At 43.2% G+C, this 14,417-nt stretch overlaps 1 protein-coding gene across 2 annotated transcripts in view; it reads left to right on the top strand.

Annotated features, from left to right (window-relative positions):
* The window catches only part of WDR38 (WD repeat domain 38), a 575,566-nt gene that overhangs the window by 121,054 nt on the left and 440,095 nt on the right, over positions 1-14,417 (top strand). For both annotated transcript variants that reach the window (XM_073600360.1, XM_073600359.1), the window contains exon 2: positions 6,950-7,070. In XM_073600360.1, the coding sequence (XP_073456461.1) occupies positions 6,950-7,070 (121 nt within the window). The remainder of the gene's footprint in view (positions 1-6,949; positions 7,071-14,417) is intronic.

The raw sequence follows: 14,417 nt of genomic DNA, 5'->3' as shown, positions 1-14,417 counted from the left end.
TGTAAAGCCAGCAGCTTTGACCAGCTGGAATTTAGATGCTGGGCATGTGGGTGGCAGTGACTGTATTTTTTTTTTCGCTGCAGCAGATTGGGCAGAGAAATTTACCTGCTATAGTCTACAGCTGGTGGTGTGCTACTGGCAGACGAGCTGCAAGGACCTGGGACACCCTGGGCTATACCATCATCCCTGTCAGTGGAGGCTGCTGAGAGGTCATGAGGTATAGCAGAGGTAGACCTGAAAAGTGAGGAGTGAGGAGGAGCAGAATTGCATCCATTTTATGTGACTTTCAGGTGCTCTTTCCAATGGGCTGAGTGGTGGGAGGTTAAATGCCTTGTCAAGCATGTGGTGCCCAAATGGCTGGTGTTTTTGCCACGCTTGATGTGCTTGAGGCAAAGTTTGTCAATTGCAACAGTGCGATCAGCTGCACATGTGCTAAAAAAAAGGCCCAAACAGCTGAGCCATGGGAAGTGGGCCGAGAGATAATAGCTCTACAATCTGGTGGAATAGTGTGGCTGCTCTCTACACTTCCATGATGGCTGCTTCTTTGGGCTTGTTGTGCCTCACCCTCACTTTCCTCCTCTGCTCTATCCGGTACCCAAGTCACGTCAGTGACCTCATCATCATAGTTACATAGTAGGTAAGGTTGAATAAAAACAATAGTCCATCCAGATCAACCTGTGTAGGTGCACGTGTCCGCGTCTATAATTATTTCCCATATCCCTGAATGTTTTTCTCTTTAAGATGCACATCCAAGAGTCTCTTAAAGCTATCCATACTCCCTGAAGCCACCACCAATTGTGGAAGAAAGTTCCACATCCTTATTGCCCTTATTGCAATGAAAAACCCCCTGCGCAGTTTAAGGTTAAACCACTTCTCCTTCAATCTCATTGTGTGTGTCCCTGTGTTCTTTTACACTCCTTGAGACTGAATAGTTTTTTCCTATGCTGGGATCGCTATGAGGTGTTTGTAAATCATTATCATGTCCCCTCTCAAGCGTCGTTTCTCCAGCGAAAATAGATTTTAATGTTTGCAGTCGTTCCTCATAATCGAGGTCCTCCAGTCCCCTTATTAGTTTTGTTGCCCTTCTTTGCACTCCAGTTCCAGCACATCCCTTCTGAGGACTAGTGACCAGAACTGGACAGAATGCTCTAGATGTGGCCTAAACAGAGTTTAATAAAGTGGCAAGATTATAGTTTTATCCCGGAGTACATCCCCTTTTTTATGCATGCTAATATTCTGACAGCTTTGGTAGTTATTGCATGCTATTACTCAATCTGTCATCTTCTAGGACCCCATGATCTTTTTCCATCCTTGATATCCACAGTGATTCTCCCCCTATTGAGTAGTTTGCATTTATGTTTTTTGCCCCCAAGTGCATTACTTTACATTTTTCCACATTAAACCTCCTTTGCCATGTATTTGCCCACTCCATTATTTTGTTCAGGTCTTTCTGTAAAATTTCTATATCCTGATGTGAAGTTATTGCCCTGCTTATTTTTGTGTCATCCGCAAAAACTGAGATTGAGCTATTTATCCCATCCTCTTTATCATTTATGAATAAATTGAATAGAAAAAGGTCCCAAGACAAAACCTTGGGGCACCCCGCTTACCACTCCAGATCAGTCTGAGTACATGTTATTTATCACCATTCTTTGGACATGTCCTTGTAACCTATTTTTTTAACCAAGAACAGACCTTATCGTCCACGCCTGCGGACCTCAGCTTGTAGATTAAGTGCTCATGGGGGACTGTATCGAACACCTTTGCAAAATCCAGGTACAATAAGTCCACAGGTCCCCCCCATCTAGATGGCAGCTTACTTCTTCGTAGAATGTTAGCAGATTGGTCTGGCAGGAGTGCCCTTTCGTAAACCCATGCTGATTATTACTAATGATATTTTTTTCCTTAGTAAATTTTTGAATATAGTCCTTTATCATCCCTTCCAATAATTTACCAATGATTGATGTTAGGCTGACTGGCCTGTAGTTTCCAGGGATTTGTCTCTGTCCTTTTTTGAATATTGGTACCACATTGGCTTTTCTCCAATCAGCTGGTACCAATTCTGTCATTATGCTGTCCACAAAAATTAGGAACAATGGTCTGGCTATAACCTGACTGAGTTCTGTAAGGTGTAAGCCATCTGGCCTGGTGATTTATTTGTATTAAGTTTATCTAGTCTTTATTTCACTCCGGCCTCTGTTAGCCACGAGGGTATGCCCTGTGATGTGTCACTAACAGTACTGTCGTGGTCGGTATACCCCTCCTTTTCCTGCATAAAGACTGAGGAGAATAAGGCATTTAGTACAGTTGCCTTCTCTGTGTCATCTGTAACCATCCTCCCATCCTCATCTTTTATGTGGGCAATGTGCTCCGATTTTGCCTTTTTTCTGTTAATGTATTTAAAAAATTTCTTTGTATTTTTTTTACTCTCCTCCACTATATGTTTCTCGTAGTCTTTTTTTGGCCACCCTGATTGCGATCTTGCACTTCTTATTGCATTTCTTCTATATTTATTGCCCATTGGAATGCACTGTTCAGAAAAATCGGCTTGTTTGAAATTTTGTGTTCTTCTGCTACCCTCGTGCCTCCTATTTCTATATTTCACATTAAATGTGATCATCCTATGATCGCTAGATCCCAAGTTGTCCCATATTTCCACATCTGAGAACAGACTAGGATCGTTCATTATTAATAAATCTAGCAGAGCATTCTTTCTAGCTGGGGAATCCAACAACTGAAGTTGTCCTGTAAGACATTCATGAAATGATGGGCCTTTAATGAGTGAGCTGTCTCCTCTGCGCAGTCAATATCCGGATTATTGAAGTCCCCCATTATGATGCCATTTCCCTGCCTCACTGCCATTTCTAACTATGATAGTAGGTCCCGCTCCTCCTCCTCCTTCAGGTTGGGGGACCTATAACATACCCCCACTATTAATTTCCCACTTAATATTTCTCTTTGAAGTTCTACCCATACTGATTTCACCCCCCCTCCTCATCCCATTCACAATGTCGCTCCTCTCTACCACCCTTGCATCATTTTTACCATATAGACACACCCCTCTCCTTCTTATACCTTCCCTGTCTTTCCGATACAAGGAATATCCCTGGATATTTGCCAGCTAATCGTGTGAGCTGTCAAACAAGTTTCAGTTATACCACAAAGTCTAAGTCTTCCTCATGTAAAAGCATCTCCAGTTCCTCCATTTTGTTAGCTAGGCTCCTAGCATTAGTGTATGCGCCTCTCAGCGTTGTATTAGTGCATATTAACTTCCCCTTATTTTTATTCAGGCTTTGTTTTCGAATTGTCCTTACATTCACCCCAGGAATGAAAGTTACAGCTGTATTATCACTACTGACTCCACTATTACCCTCTGTCCTATGCTCACTGCCGGCTATTGCTTCCTCTGACCCCTCTGCCCCCCAATACCTAGTTTAAAAACCCCTCCAACCTTGTGGCCATCTTTCTTCCCAATAGGGCTTTACAATCCCCATTAAGGTGCAGCCCGTCCTTACTAAAGAGCCAGTAGCCAACTGAGAAGTCAGCCCAGTTCTCCAGGAACCCAAACACCTCTTTCCTACACACATTCCTCAGCCACTTGTTCAGTTCTCTAACCTCCTGCTGCCTCTCTGGTGTGGCTTGAGGTACAGGTAGTATTTTAGAGAAAATTACCTTGGAGGTCCTTTTCCTTAATCTATTCCCTAAGTCCCTGAAATCATTTTTTTAGGACTCTCCACCTTCTACTCACATTGTCATTAGTGCCAACGTGTACTATGACTGCTGGGTCATCCCCAGCCCAACCCAATAATCTGTCAACACGATCCGCGATGTGCCAAACCCGAGCACCCGGTAAACAACATACCATTCAGCAACCACGGTCTTTGACAGATTGCCCTCTCTGTCCTAATAATTGAGTCCCCTACCAACCAGCAGCCTGTCTCTCATTGCTCCCGCCGCTTCCCCGGTCTAACTGTCACACTCCTCCTCTGATCCACTTACCTGCCACCTCTCCCGGTCAGCCTCTCCCTCTCAGTCTCTCAGTTCTGCTGGTTGCACGCCCACCTCCTCTGTCACAGTCTGTGGGCTGACACTATCCCCTGTCACTCCCGCTCCACCTCCCTGAAGTTCCACTCCTGCTGCCGCTCGCTGTTTCCTCAGTCTCCGGTCCACGCCGCCTCCCCGGTCCCCTCCTCATCATCCCCTCCATCCTCATTATCACTGGAGACAACTTGGCAATATAGTTACATAGTTACATAGTAGGTGAGGTTGAAAAAAGACACAAGTCCATCAAGTCCAACCTATGTGTGTGATTATGTGTCAGTATTACATTATATATCCCTGTATGTTGCGGTCATTCAGGTGATTATCTAATAGTTTCTTGAAGCTATCAATGCTCCCCGCTGAGACCACCGCCTGTGGAAGGGAATTCCACATCCTTACCGCTCTTACAGTAAAGAACCCTCTACGTAGTTTAAGGTTAAACCTCTTTTCTTCTAATTGTAATGAGTGGCCCCGAGTCTTATTAAACTCTCTTCTGCGAAAAAGTTTTATCCCTATGTGGCAATATGCTGTGGCTGGGGGAACATGACTGCCAATTTGTTGTTTACCAGCGTTCTCCCATCTCTTTAGGCTCATGTTCCTACCTTCCTCAACCTTAGAACCAAGATCTGAATCAACTAATGGATGTGCATTGTCAAGGAGCAAGTGGCTGATGCTGTGTTCAAATAACACAGCTGACTCCTCCATGCTTACTGCTGGGGCTATGACCAGAGTAGCTGTGGACAAGGAGGCAGAATAAGACACTTTGGCAGATGCAGTGGACTGCGCACTAGTCTCTGCTTGGGTGATGAAGGATGAGGAGGATGAGGGTGGTTTAGTAAGCCAGTCCACCACCTGCTCTGCATGCTATGGCTGGATAGCACAGGCAAAATCACTAAACAGAGGAAATGATGCCCTGCCTGAGGAGGGACAATGTCCACCTTTGCCTGTGGACCAGTGGCGGCTGGTGAAGTTTAGGATGGGGGGGCGCCAGACCCCGCCCTTCCTTTTTGACCCCTCTCACTTGGTGAAAATGGGCGTGGTTTCAGCAAAATAGTGGGCGTGGCTCTAAGGTGGTGTGGTTAACGTCTGAGATGAAAGAGGGATGGAGGGACAGCAGGCCCAGATCCTACACAACAATAGAAATATGTGTATTCTAGAAAGTTTAACAATCAGCAGATAAACACCAAACACCTGGTGTTAGCACTTCAATCATCCCGGCACCATGGTTGTTATGGTGTCAGGATGATTGAAGCGCATTATTTCTATTATTACATTGTAATATAAAGTGAAATCATTCAACTCACCATAATTCAGAATCAGTGGGAGCCCTGAGCGTGTCACTAGCCACGTCGCCTGCCACCAGATGCCATCAGGTGTCCCCAGTGGAGTCCGTCCTTACATGCAGCCTGTGTCCCATAAAATGCAGCCAGTGTCACACAAAATGCAGCCTGTGTCACACAAAATGCAGCCTGTGTCCCACCAAATGCAGCCTGTGTCTCACTAAATGCAGCCTGTGTCTCACCAAATGCAGCCTGTGTCTCACCAGATGCAGCCTGTGTCCCACCAGATGCAGCCTGTGTCCCACAAGATGCAGCCTGTGTCCCACAAGATGCAGCCTGTGTCCCACCAAATGCAGCCTGTGTCCCACCAAATGCAGCCAGCCTGTGTCCCACCAAATGCAGCTAGCCTGTGTCCCACCAAATGCAGACTGTGTCCACCAAATGCAGCCTGTGTCCCACCAAATGCAGTCAGCCTGTGTCCACCAAATGCAGCCTGTGTCCACCAAATGCAGCCAGCCTGTGTCCACCAAATGCAGCCTTGCCTGTGTCACATCGAACCCCCCTTCCCCCCCTGTTTGCCGTTGGAGCAGCACAGCGGTACTTACCTTGATGTGTGGTGTACTCTCCTACTGTGTTGGCACTGGCAGCAGCGATGGAGGAGTCTGCTCCTCTCATACTTCCTTTTCTCTCTCTCTCGGCAAAATGGGAGAGAGAAAACAGGAAGTGACATCAAACTGAGATGTCAATCAAACCGCCCAGCCGTAGTAATAGATACTACGAGTGCCGGGCGGAAGCTACTCGGCGCTTCGGAAAGTGCAGCAAGGCAGGATAAACGTTCACAAATGAAGTGCTGCATCTGCAATCTTGTGATTGCATAGACGTGGCGCTTCCCATAAGTGCACTGTGTCCGGCGTCCGAACACAGTGCACTTAAGGACCCAGCAACCCATACGTTGCTGGGTCCCCTCATAGTTCCATGGAAATGTCTGCATCTCCTTGATGGCCTCCTGGACATGATGGGGGGGGTGCTTATTAACCAAATGTAATAAAGATTACACTAAAGAGACACTAAAGTAAAAATGAATGGTCAAACTACACTCACGCCTCACTATCACTAGATTCACACTAAACTGATAATCTACACTTACAATAGAATCACAATAGTACACTTTAGCACATTAACTCGCTAGTAGCGCAGAACAGAGCCCTGTTCCATCTCTCTCCATGCCAATTACTTCAGCCAATGAGGTCTTCCAATGCACTGTGCGGTGGCGCAGTGCATTTTGGTCGTTCGGTGGGTTGAACAAACGGCGAACGCCCAATTCTACATCACAGGTCCCAGAAGGCTGCCGGACCATTTAGAAAGCACAATGTATCTCACACATGCACAGTGGGAAGCCAGCTGTGAAGCCCCAAGCAGTCACAGTCAGCTTCCCATACTAGTCATGTTTTTTTTCTGTGACATGAGGGGGGGAGGGGGGCTGAAGGTCCTCTTTAACTTTTTTCCTGGCTTTCAAAGACCTTTACTCTTTTAGTAATTTTCTTACATGTTCATTCATATAATTGTGCTGACATATGTTTCTGCTTGCATGAAGGTTATATTCATAATTACCATCTTGTTTGTTTCAGGTGAATTCCTGTGCTGTGTCTCCGGACTGCCTTCTTATCCTCACATGCTCAGATGATTCCAGGTTACATGTATGGGAAGTAAAGAGTGGATTGCTAAAGCAAAAAGTAACAGGACATACAGGTAACCAAAAATCTAACCAAAAATGATTTCAGATGATGGTGGTTTTTATTTCTGCATTTTTAAGATCGAGAGTCTCACAACCATTACATATCTCTCTCCCGCCTTGTTGGATTTCTCACTTGAGTTCCAAAGCAAAATAAGAATCTATTGGTTAACTCAGCCCGCTATTACATACTCATTTTTAAATTATCACCTTTCACTATAGCGAAGGATGTGAAATTTTCCTGTGAAGGTTGGTACTGAAAATATTTAAAGTGAAAATTTATCTCAAGGAGCTTTGTTTGATAGCAGGGGCCTAAACCAAGTTCCTCTGAAAAAAGAACAATGTACAGTGCATCCGGTAAGTATTAACTGTGCTTCACGTTTTCCACATTTTGTTATGTTACAGCCTTATTCCAAACTGCATTAAATTCATTATTTTCCTCAAAATTCTACAAACAATACCCCATAATGACAATGTGAAAGAAGTTTATTTGAAATCTTTGCAAATATATTAAAAATAAAAAATAAGAAAATCCCATGTACATAAGTATTCACAGCCTTTGCCATGACACTCAAAATTGAGCTCAGGCGCATCCTGTTTCCACTGATCATCCTTGAGATGCTTCTACAACTTGATTGGAGTCCACCTGCGGTAAATTCAGTTGATCAGACATGATTTGGAAAGGTACACACCTGTCTATATAAGGTCCCACAGTTAACAGTGCATGTCAGAGCACAAACCAAGCCATGACGTCCAAGGAATTGTCTGTAGACAGGAGTGTATCGAGGCACAGATCTGGGAAAGGGTACAGAAAAGTTTCTGCAGCATTGAATGTCCCAATGAGCACAGTGTTCTTCATCATCCATAAATGGTAGAAGTTTGGAACCACTAGGACTCTTACTAGAGTGGGCCGCCTGGCCAAACTGAGCGATCAGAGGGAAAATGGCCTTAGTCAGGGAGGTGACCAAGAACCCAATGGTCACTGACAGAGCTCTGTGGAGAGAGGAGAATCTTCCAGAAGGACAACCATCTCTACAGCATTACACCAATCAGGCCTGTATGGTAGAGCGGCCAGACAGAAACCACTCCTCAGTAAAAGGCACATGACAGCCCACCTGGAGTTTGCCAAAAGGTACCTGAAGGACTCTCGGACCATGAGAAACAAAATTCTCTGGTCTGATGAAACAAAGATTGAACTCTTTGGCCTGAATAGCAAGCATCATGTCTTGAGGAAACCAGGCACCGATCATCACCTGGCCAATACCATCCCTACAGTGAAGCATGGTGGTGGCAGCATCATGCTTTGGGGATGTTTTTTAGCGGCAGAAACTGGGAGACTGGTTAGGATCAAGGGAAATATGAATGCAGCAACATACAGAGACATACTTGATGAAAACCTGCTCCAGAGCGCTCTGGACCTCATCGTTCATCAACGACCCTAAGCACACAGCCAAAAAGGGGGGTAAAATTTAAAGGTATAGCCATTAGGGGTATCCTAACAGTGCTAGGGTGCAGTTTGCTACAAATCCAACATTTCTGAAATTCTGATTTCTGAGCATAAGTATATTTAAATTTTAGCAAAAAGCATTTTGTCAGCAAAATTATCTTCAATGTCTCTCTTATTTCTAACTTGTATCACTGTAACGTTCTCCTGTGTATGTGTGTTCCCACAAATACTTTTAATGGTACCCAAATCTTCAGGGTGGTAAATACAGTTAGAGATGATCCATGTGGGCAGAAACACTGTCAGAGAAATCAGTATCAGGAGGTAAAATGCCTTGCCAGAAGTCTGTGGTTAAATAAGCGAGGTCATCTTCTCTGGCCAGACCTGCTTTTCCAGGAACTCCTCCTTCGTCTGCTTGGACTTCTGCTTGAGGGCCTCCTATATCCATGTGTAGCGCTGTTAGATTTTTAATCTACCGCTGATAAGTAAATCTTGTGGGTTACTTGTTAAGTGAAGTTAAATTTGCCTCTGTTGCAGCTTGGCTGAGTTGCGTGCAGTTCCACACTGTGCCAGTGGGTGTCGTTATTACCATTGGCTGGTGTTGGAAAGGCAACGTGTTGAAGCGTATGAGTGCTCCTCTGTCCCGGAGACAACTCCGTGGAGGTGGTCCTCCGAGTTGCATTCTGGGAGAGGGTATTTATAGGACAGACGCCATGTTTAGGAGTTCGTTTTCAGCCACCTGCTGGCCCTCCTGGCCGACAGGTATGTGTTAAGAGTACCACCTCGTGGTCCTTCATTCCGGAGGCCCACGTCGCTTCGGCATGTGGGTGGGCCCAGAAGCCTGTCTGGGGTCTACCACAGAAGCAGAGGAATGGTCCTGAGCTGTCTATCCTGAGTGAAGAAGCTGGACAGACGAGGAGATCCCAGGGGAGGACCCGTCATGGAAGGATCGTGCATAGTGCTGGTCTGGAGAGGGGCCTGGTGACTCGGTTGGAGGATGTATCCTGAAGTAATCCTACTGCATAGTACTGCCGGGTTGGCTTAAAGGTTCAAGTACTGTGTCTGACATTCACCGCAAACCAATACATCCTGTGGCAGAGGGTCGTACGGGTTTTATTCCAAACAAGTCTGTGGCAGAGACTTTTGTTCGTGCTACATACTGGCTGCTAGGCAAGTGAGAGAGGTCTATCCAGGCGGGCAAAGATTGAATCCCACAAGGGGAGTGCATTCAACTACAAGTGTTCAATTCCAAACAATGTTCTAAAGTATACTAAGAAAAGGTATTTGAGCTTCCCTGCAACTTTCCTTCTGCCTCTTTCCTGCTACTTCCTTTATTACCGGTTCATTAAAGCATTGGAAAATATACTCAAGTGTTTGGTGCTTATATCGTCCAGAGGTAAACTCAACGGGACCCTAGACCCGGTGCCGGTGAAACAGAGGTATTGAGAGTGAAGGTAACAGCCCGCTTTAAACTGGCAGCTCCACCGAGAGTTAGTGCTACACATGTATCTCCTTCCTGCTCTTGGGGCTTTGGACAACCTTTTTTCACTTGGCTGGCATGGATCCAGGATTGGCAATTTTCCACCAGAACAGCCGTTTTCACTACTGTTTGTGCATCTTCCTTTGTAGTTACAAAAAGTTCAACCCATCTTGAGAACATGTCCACAATTACCAAAAGATATTCCTGTCTTTTTCCTAACTTGGGCATGTGAGTGAAATCTATTTGGAGGCGGGTGAAAGTTGTACTGGGATACATCAAAATGTTCGTGTTTCGCTTTGTTTGGGATGTTTGAGTTGTTCTTAATGCAAGTAATACACCTGGACACATAATCCCTTGTCAACCAGGGGAGATCTGAAATGTAAAAATCCTTGCCTAGTAATTCACAAGTTGCCTTCCAGCCCCTGTGACCTATTCCATGATACTGGGCAATAAAAAGTGATGCACTTGTCATTAGTATACATAAATTCCCCTCTTTGCACAAAAGTCCTGTTTTTGGATCTATTTGTGCACCTACTTTTTCCCAATCTCTCATATCGGCTTCTGAGGCATAATCTTGTAAATCAGACAGTACATGGTCAAAACAAGGTAGTTCAGGCTCTAACATTGGCATTTGGATTTGAGCTGCTTGTCTAGCTGCTGAGTCAGCTAGGGAATTTCCTCTAGCTACCTCTGTTTGTTGGCCTGTATGTGCTCTGCAATATATCATGACAAGAGTTCTAGGCAACTGAATGGCTTTTAACAATGACACTACCAGAGAGGAATGAGAGATGCTTTTTCCATCAGCTGCAATGAAACCACGCCTACTCCATATGACATCGAAATCGTGTACCACCCCATTTTTGGTGTCTGTGTAAATATCCACATCTTGACCTTCAAATATTTGGCATGCTCTAGTGAGTGCAATCAATTCTGAAGCTTGTGCTGATTGATATGGAATAAGTTTAGCCTCAAGTATAACATCTGGAAGTTGCACAATTGCATATCCTGCATGATATGTGTGATCATTTGGCCTAGAACAAGATCCATCCACAAACACATTTTGCACATTGGGCAAAGCGGTTGGGGACAAGTCAGGTCTGGGAGATGTGTCTTGGAGGATGAGGTTGATGCAATCATGCTGTGGCACCACCTCATCCTGTTCACCTTTCAACCCTAGCAGGGCATTTAAAATTGGAGCTGGGCCCGCATTAGGGGAAGCATATTTTATATGCAATTTTGGATTTGACAACAGTATCACCTCATAGCCACTCAACCTTTGGGCGGACATGTGTTGCGTATGTATATTCCTCAATAATGTAGATACATTATGAGTAGTATACAAGGTAGTATCATGGGCCAAAGTGAAAGTTGCAGCCATCTCCACCACCATAGAACAAGATGCTAAAGCTCTGACACACGCGGGCATGCCCTGAACCTGTACCAGTACCACCTTTGAGAAAAAAGCAACAGGGTGGAGTTTACCTCCATGCTCCTGAGCGAGGACACCTGCCAAAAGTTGTATAATTGTTCCTGGCATACAAATAAAACATCACATTATAGTTGGGGGAGCCAAGTCCTGGGGCTGTTACCATAGCATTTTTCCTTGTCAAAAGAAGTTTATTGAGTATACAATGTTATAAAGATACATAAAGTAAGTTTACAAGGATCTATAAAGTAAGCTCATTGTTTTACAGTAGGGTTTATATAGGTAAATATCATGAAATTTCAAATATTAAACATTGGGTTCACGTAAACCTAAATTAAAGATATATATCATTTTCTTAGTTACTTTTGTAGGTATTTAAATGATTTATACCTACTATACATATTGTTTACAAGTAGAGTGTATATAGGTCAAATAAATTCTGATATTGAGCTTTAATCGTAAGGTGGAGAAAAGGAAAGAGAAAGAAGAAAAAGGGTTGAAAGGTAGAGGTATGGTCCACAAGGTTGTCCCGCTCGTCAGTTTATTATTCTTTTTAGTTCTCTTTGAAGCCTTAGAATGGGTGTCTCTGTAAGTCATTTAATCTGTTACCATGGCAACAGGACAGAGTCATTGAAGTTTGACAGGAACTGTTGTTTTATCCAAGGATGCCAAAGTTTTTCAAATTTTGGAATTTGATTTTGATCGATGGCTACCATCTTAGCATGGGACATTGTATTATTCATTCAGTGAATTGTTTCTGCTAGTACCAATGTAGGAGATTTCCATGCCTTGGCCACTGTTTGTTTTGCAGCCGTTATTAGTTGGATCATAAGTTTGAATTGAGAGAGTGTTAACCATTCCGGTTTTAGATTAAGTAAAGTTAAATATGGATCTGGTTGTATTATTTTTTAAAATATTTTAGATGCAATCACGAAGACTTCCTTCCAGAAGGTTTGGATTACTGGGCACGTCCACCATATGTGTAAATATGTGCCTATTTCTGGGCATCCTCGAAAACAAAGAGCTGAGGTATTAGGTGAATATTTTGCCACTCTAGCGGGTACAAGGTACCAGCGAGTTAGGACTTTATAATTTGTCTACAGTGCTAAGATGTTGGGTGAAGATGACATAGATGTGAGCCATATGTTAGACCAGTCCGTGTCTTCTAAAGTTCGTCCCAGGTCCTCCTCTCACCTCTGAACGTAAGAGGGTCTATTAAGATTTGCTACTCCATATAATTGATTATAAAGTGATGAAGTTGTACCTTTAGCAAATGGATCTTTTGTACAGATTGATTCAAAAATGGATAATTGGGATAATGGTGTATCCCCCTTTAGGGATGGTGTATAGAAATTTTTGATTTGGAGATATCTAAATATCTCAGCGTTTGGTAGATCATATTTTTCTCTAAGTGATGGGAATGAAAGGAATGATTTAGATGCTATGAAGTCATTTAGTGTCTGAATGCCTGATGTTGTCCAAGCTTTAAAAGAATTTGGGTAGATCCATGCCGGATAAAAGGCCGGATTTCTGATAAAAGAAAGGAGAGGATTGTGTGGAGATTGTAACTGATATTTGGTTTTTAGTTTATCCCAGAGAGATAAGAAGTGTTTAGTTATGGGATTATGAATTTTAAAGCGGTCTTTAGGATCAAGCCATAATAAATTTGATATTAATAGAGGGTCATTTTCTGAAGCCTCTATAAATACCCATAATGGGATTTCCTGTTTTGCATGGTATTTGGACAGACTGGCCAAATGTGCTGCTCTGTAGTAGTTAGTAAAATTAGGGTATCCCAGGCCTCCTTTATTTTTGGGAAGATGTAGTGTGTGTATAGGTATACGTGGTTTAGAAGAGCCCCATATAAACGAAGTTGCTCTTTTTTGTACTATTCTCAAAAAATAGGAAGGAATTGGAATAGGGAGGACTCTGAATAGATAAAGCAATTTGGGTACAATAGTCATTTTGATTGCATTAATCTTCCCTATCCAGGATAAAGGAAGTTGCGACCATTGTTTTATTAGATTTGTGATCTGTCTTAAGACAGGAGGATAATTGGTTGAGAATAAGTCTGAATGAGATGCTGTTAAATGAATTCCAAGATATGGGATTGATTTTTCTGCCCATGTGAATGGGAGTGCAGCCCTAGCCGGGATCAATTCCATGTTTGTGAGTGAAATATTAAGCACTAGGCATTTTTTAGGATTAATCATAAGGCCGGATAGGGCTGCAAATCCATCAAGAGCTGGTATTAAGTTAGGACCAGAGACCTGTGGTGATGATAGAAAAAGTAATATATCTTCTGCAAATATACATAATTTGTGTGTAATACCTCCTACTTCAATGCCAGTTATAGTTTGGTTTGTTCTGATGTATTGGGCCATGGGTTCGAGTATAAGGGCAAATAATAAGGGAGATAATGGGCAACCCTGTCAGGTACCTCTTTCGATATTAAAGGCTTCAGATTTGTATCCAGCATATTTTATATAGGCTTTGGGTTTATTATATAATGCTTTGATCCATGTTAAAAAGTGGGGTCCAAAACCCAATTTTTGTAATGAATATTGCATATATTGCCAGGATACTGTGTCAAATGCCCTCTTAATATCGAGAGATAGAAAACATAAAGGGATTTTCCGTTTTTTAGCAATATGTGCCAATAACACTGCCCTGCGTATATTATCGCCTGCCTGTCTATTTGGCATGAAGCCTACTTGATCTCTATGTATTAATTTTCCTATAATGCTATTGAGGCGTTTTGCTATTATTTTTGCTAATAATTTAATATCGAGGTTTAACAGAGAGATAGGCCGATAATTCACACAGGAAGTATCATCAGAAAGGGGTTTTGGGATCATACAAACAATTGCCATTAGTGTTTCTTGCCGAAAAGAATGTCCATCTAGAAGTTTGTTAAAAGTTTCAGTGAGAATGGGAGAGAGTATTTCTGAGAATGTTTTATAGTATAAAGCCGAGTAGCCGTCTGGGCCTGGTCTTTTGTTAAGTTTTAGGTC

Source organism: Aquarana catesbeiana, linkage group LG09 (assembly GCF_042186555.1).
Source record: "Aquarana catesbeiana isolate 2022-GZ linkage group LG09, ASM4218655v1, whole genome shotgun sequence".
In the NCBI taxonomy this organism is placed as follows: Eukaryota; Metazoa; Chordata; class Amphibia; order Anura; family Ranidae; genus Aquarana; species Aquarana catesbeiana.
Note: the sequence above shows the minus strand (reverse complement) of the source record. Positions and strands in the feature narration are given on the sequence as shown.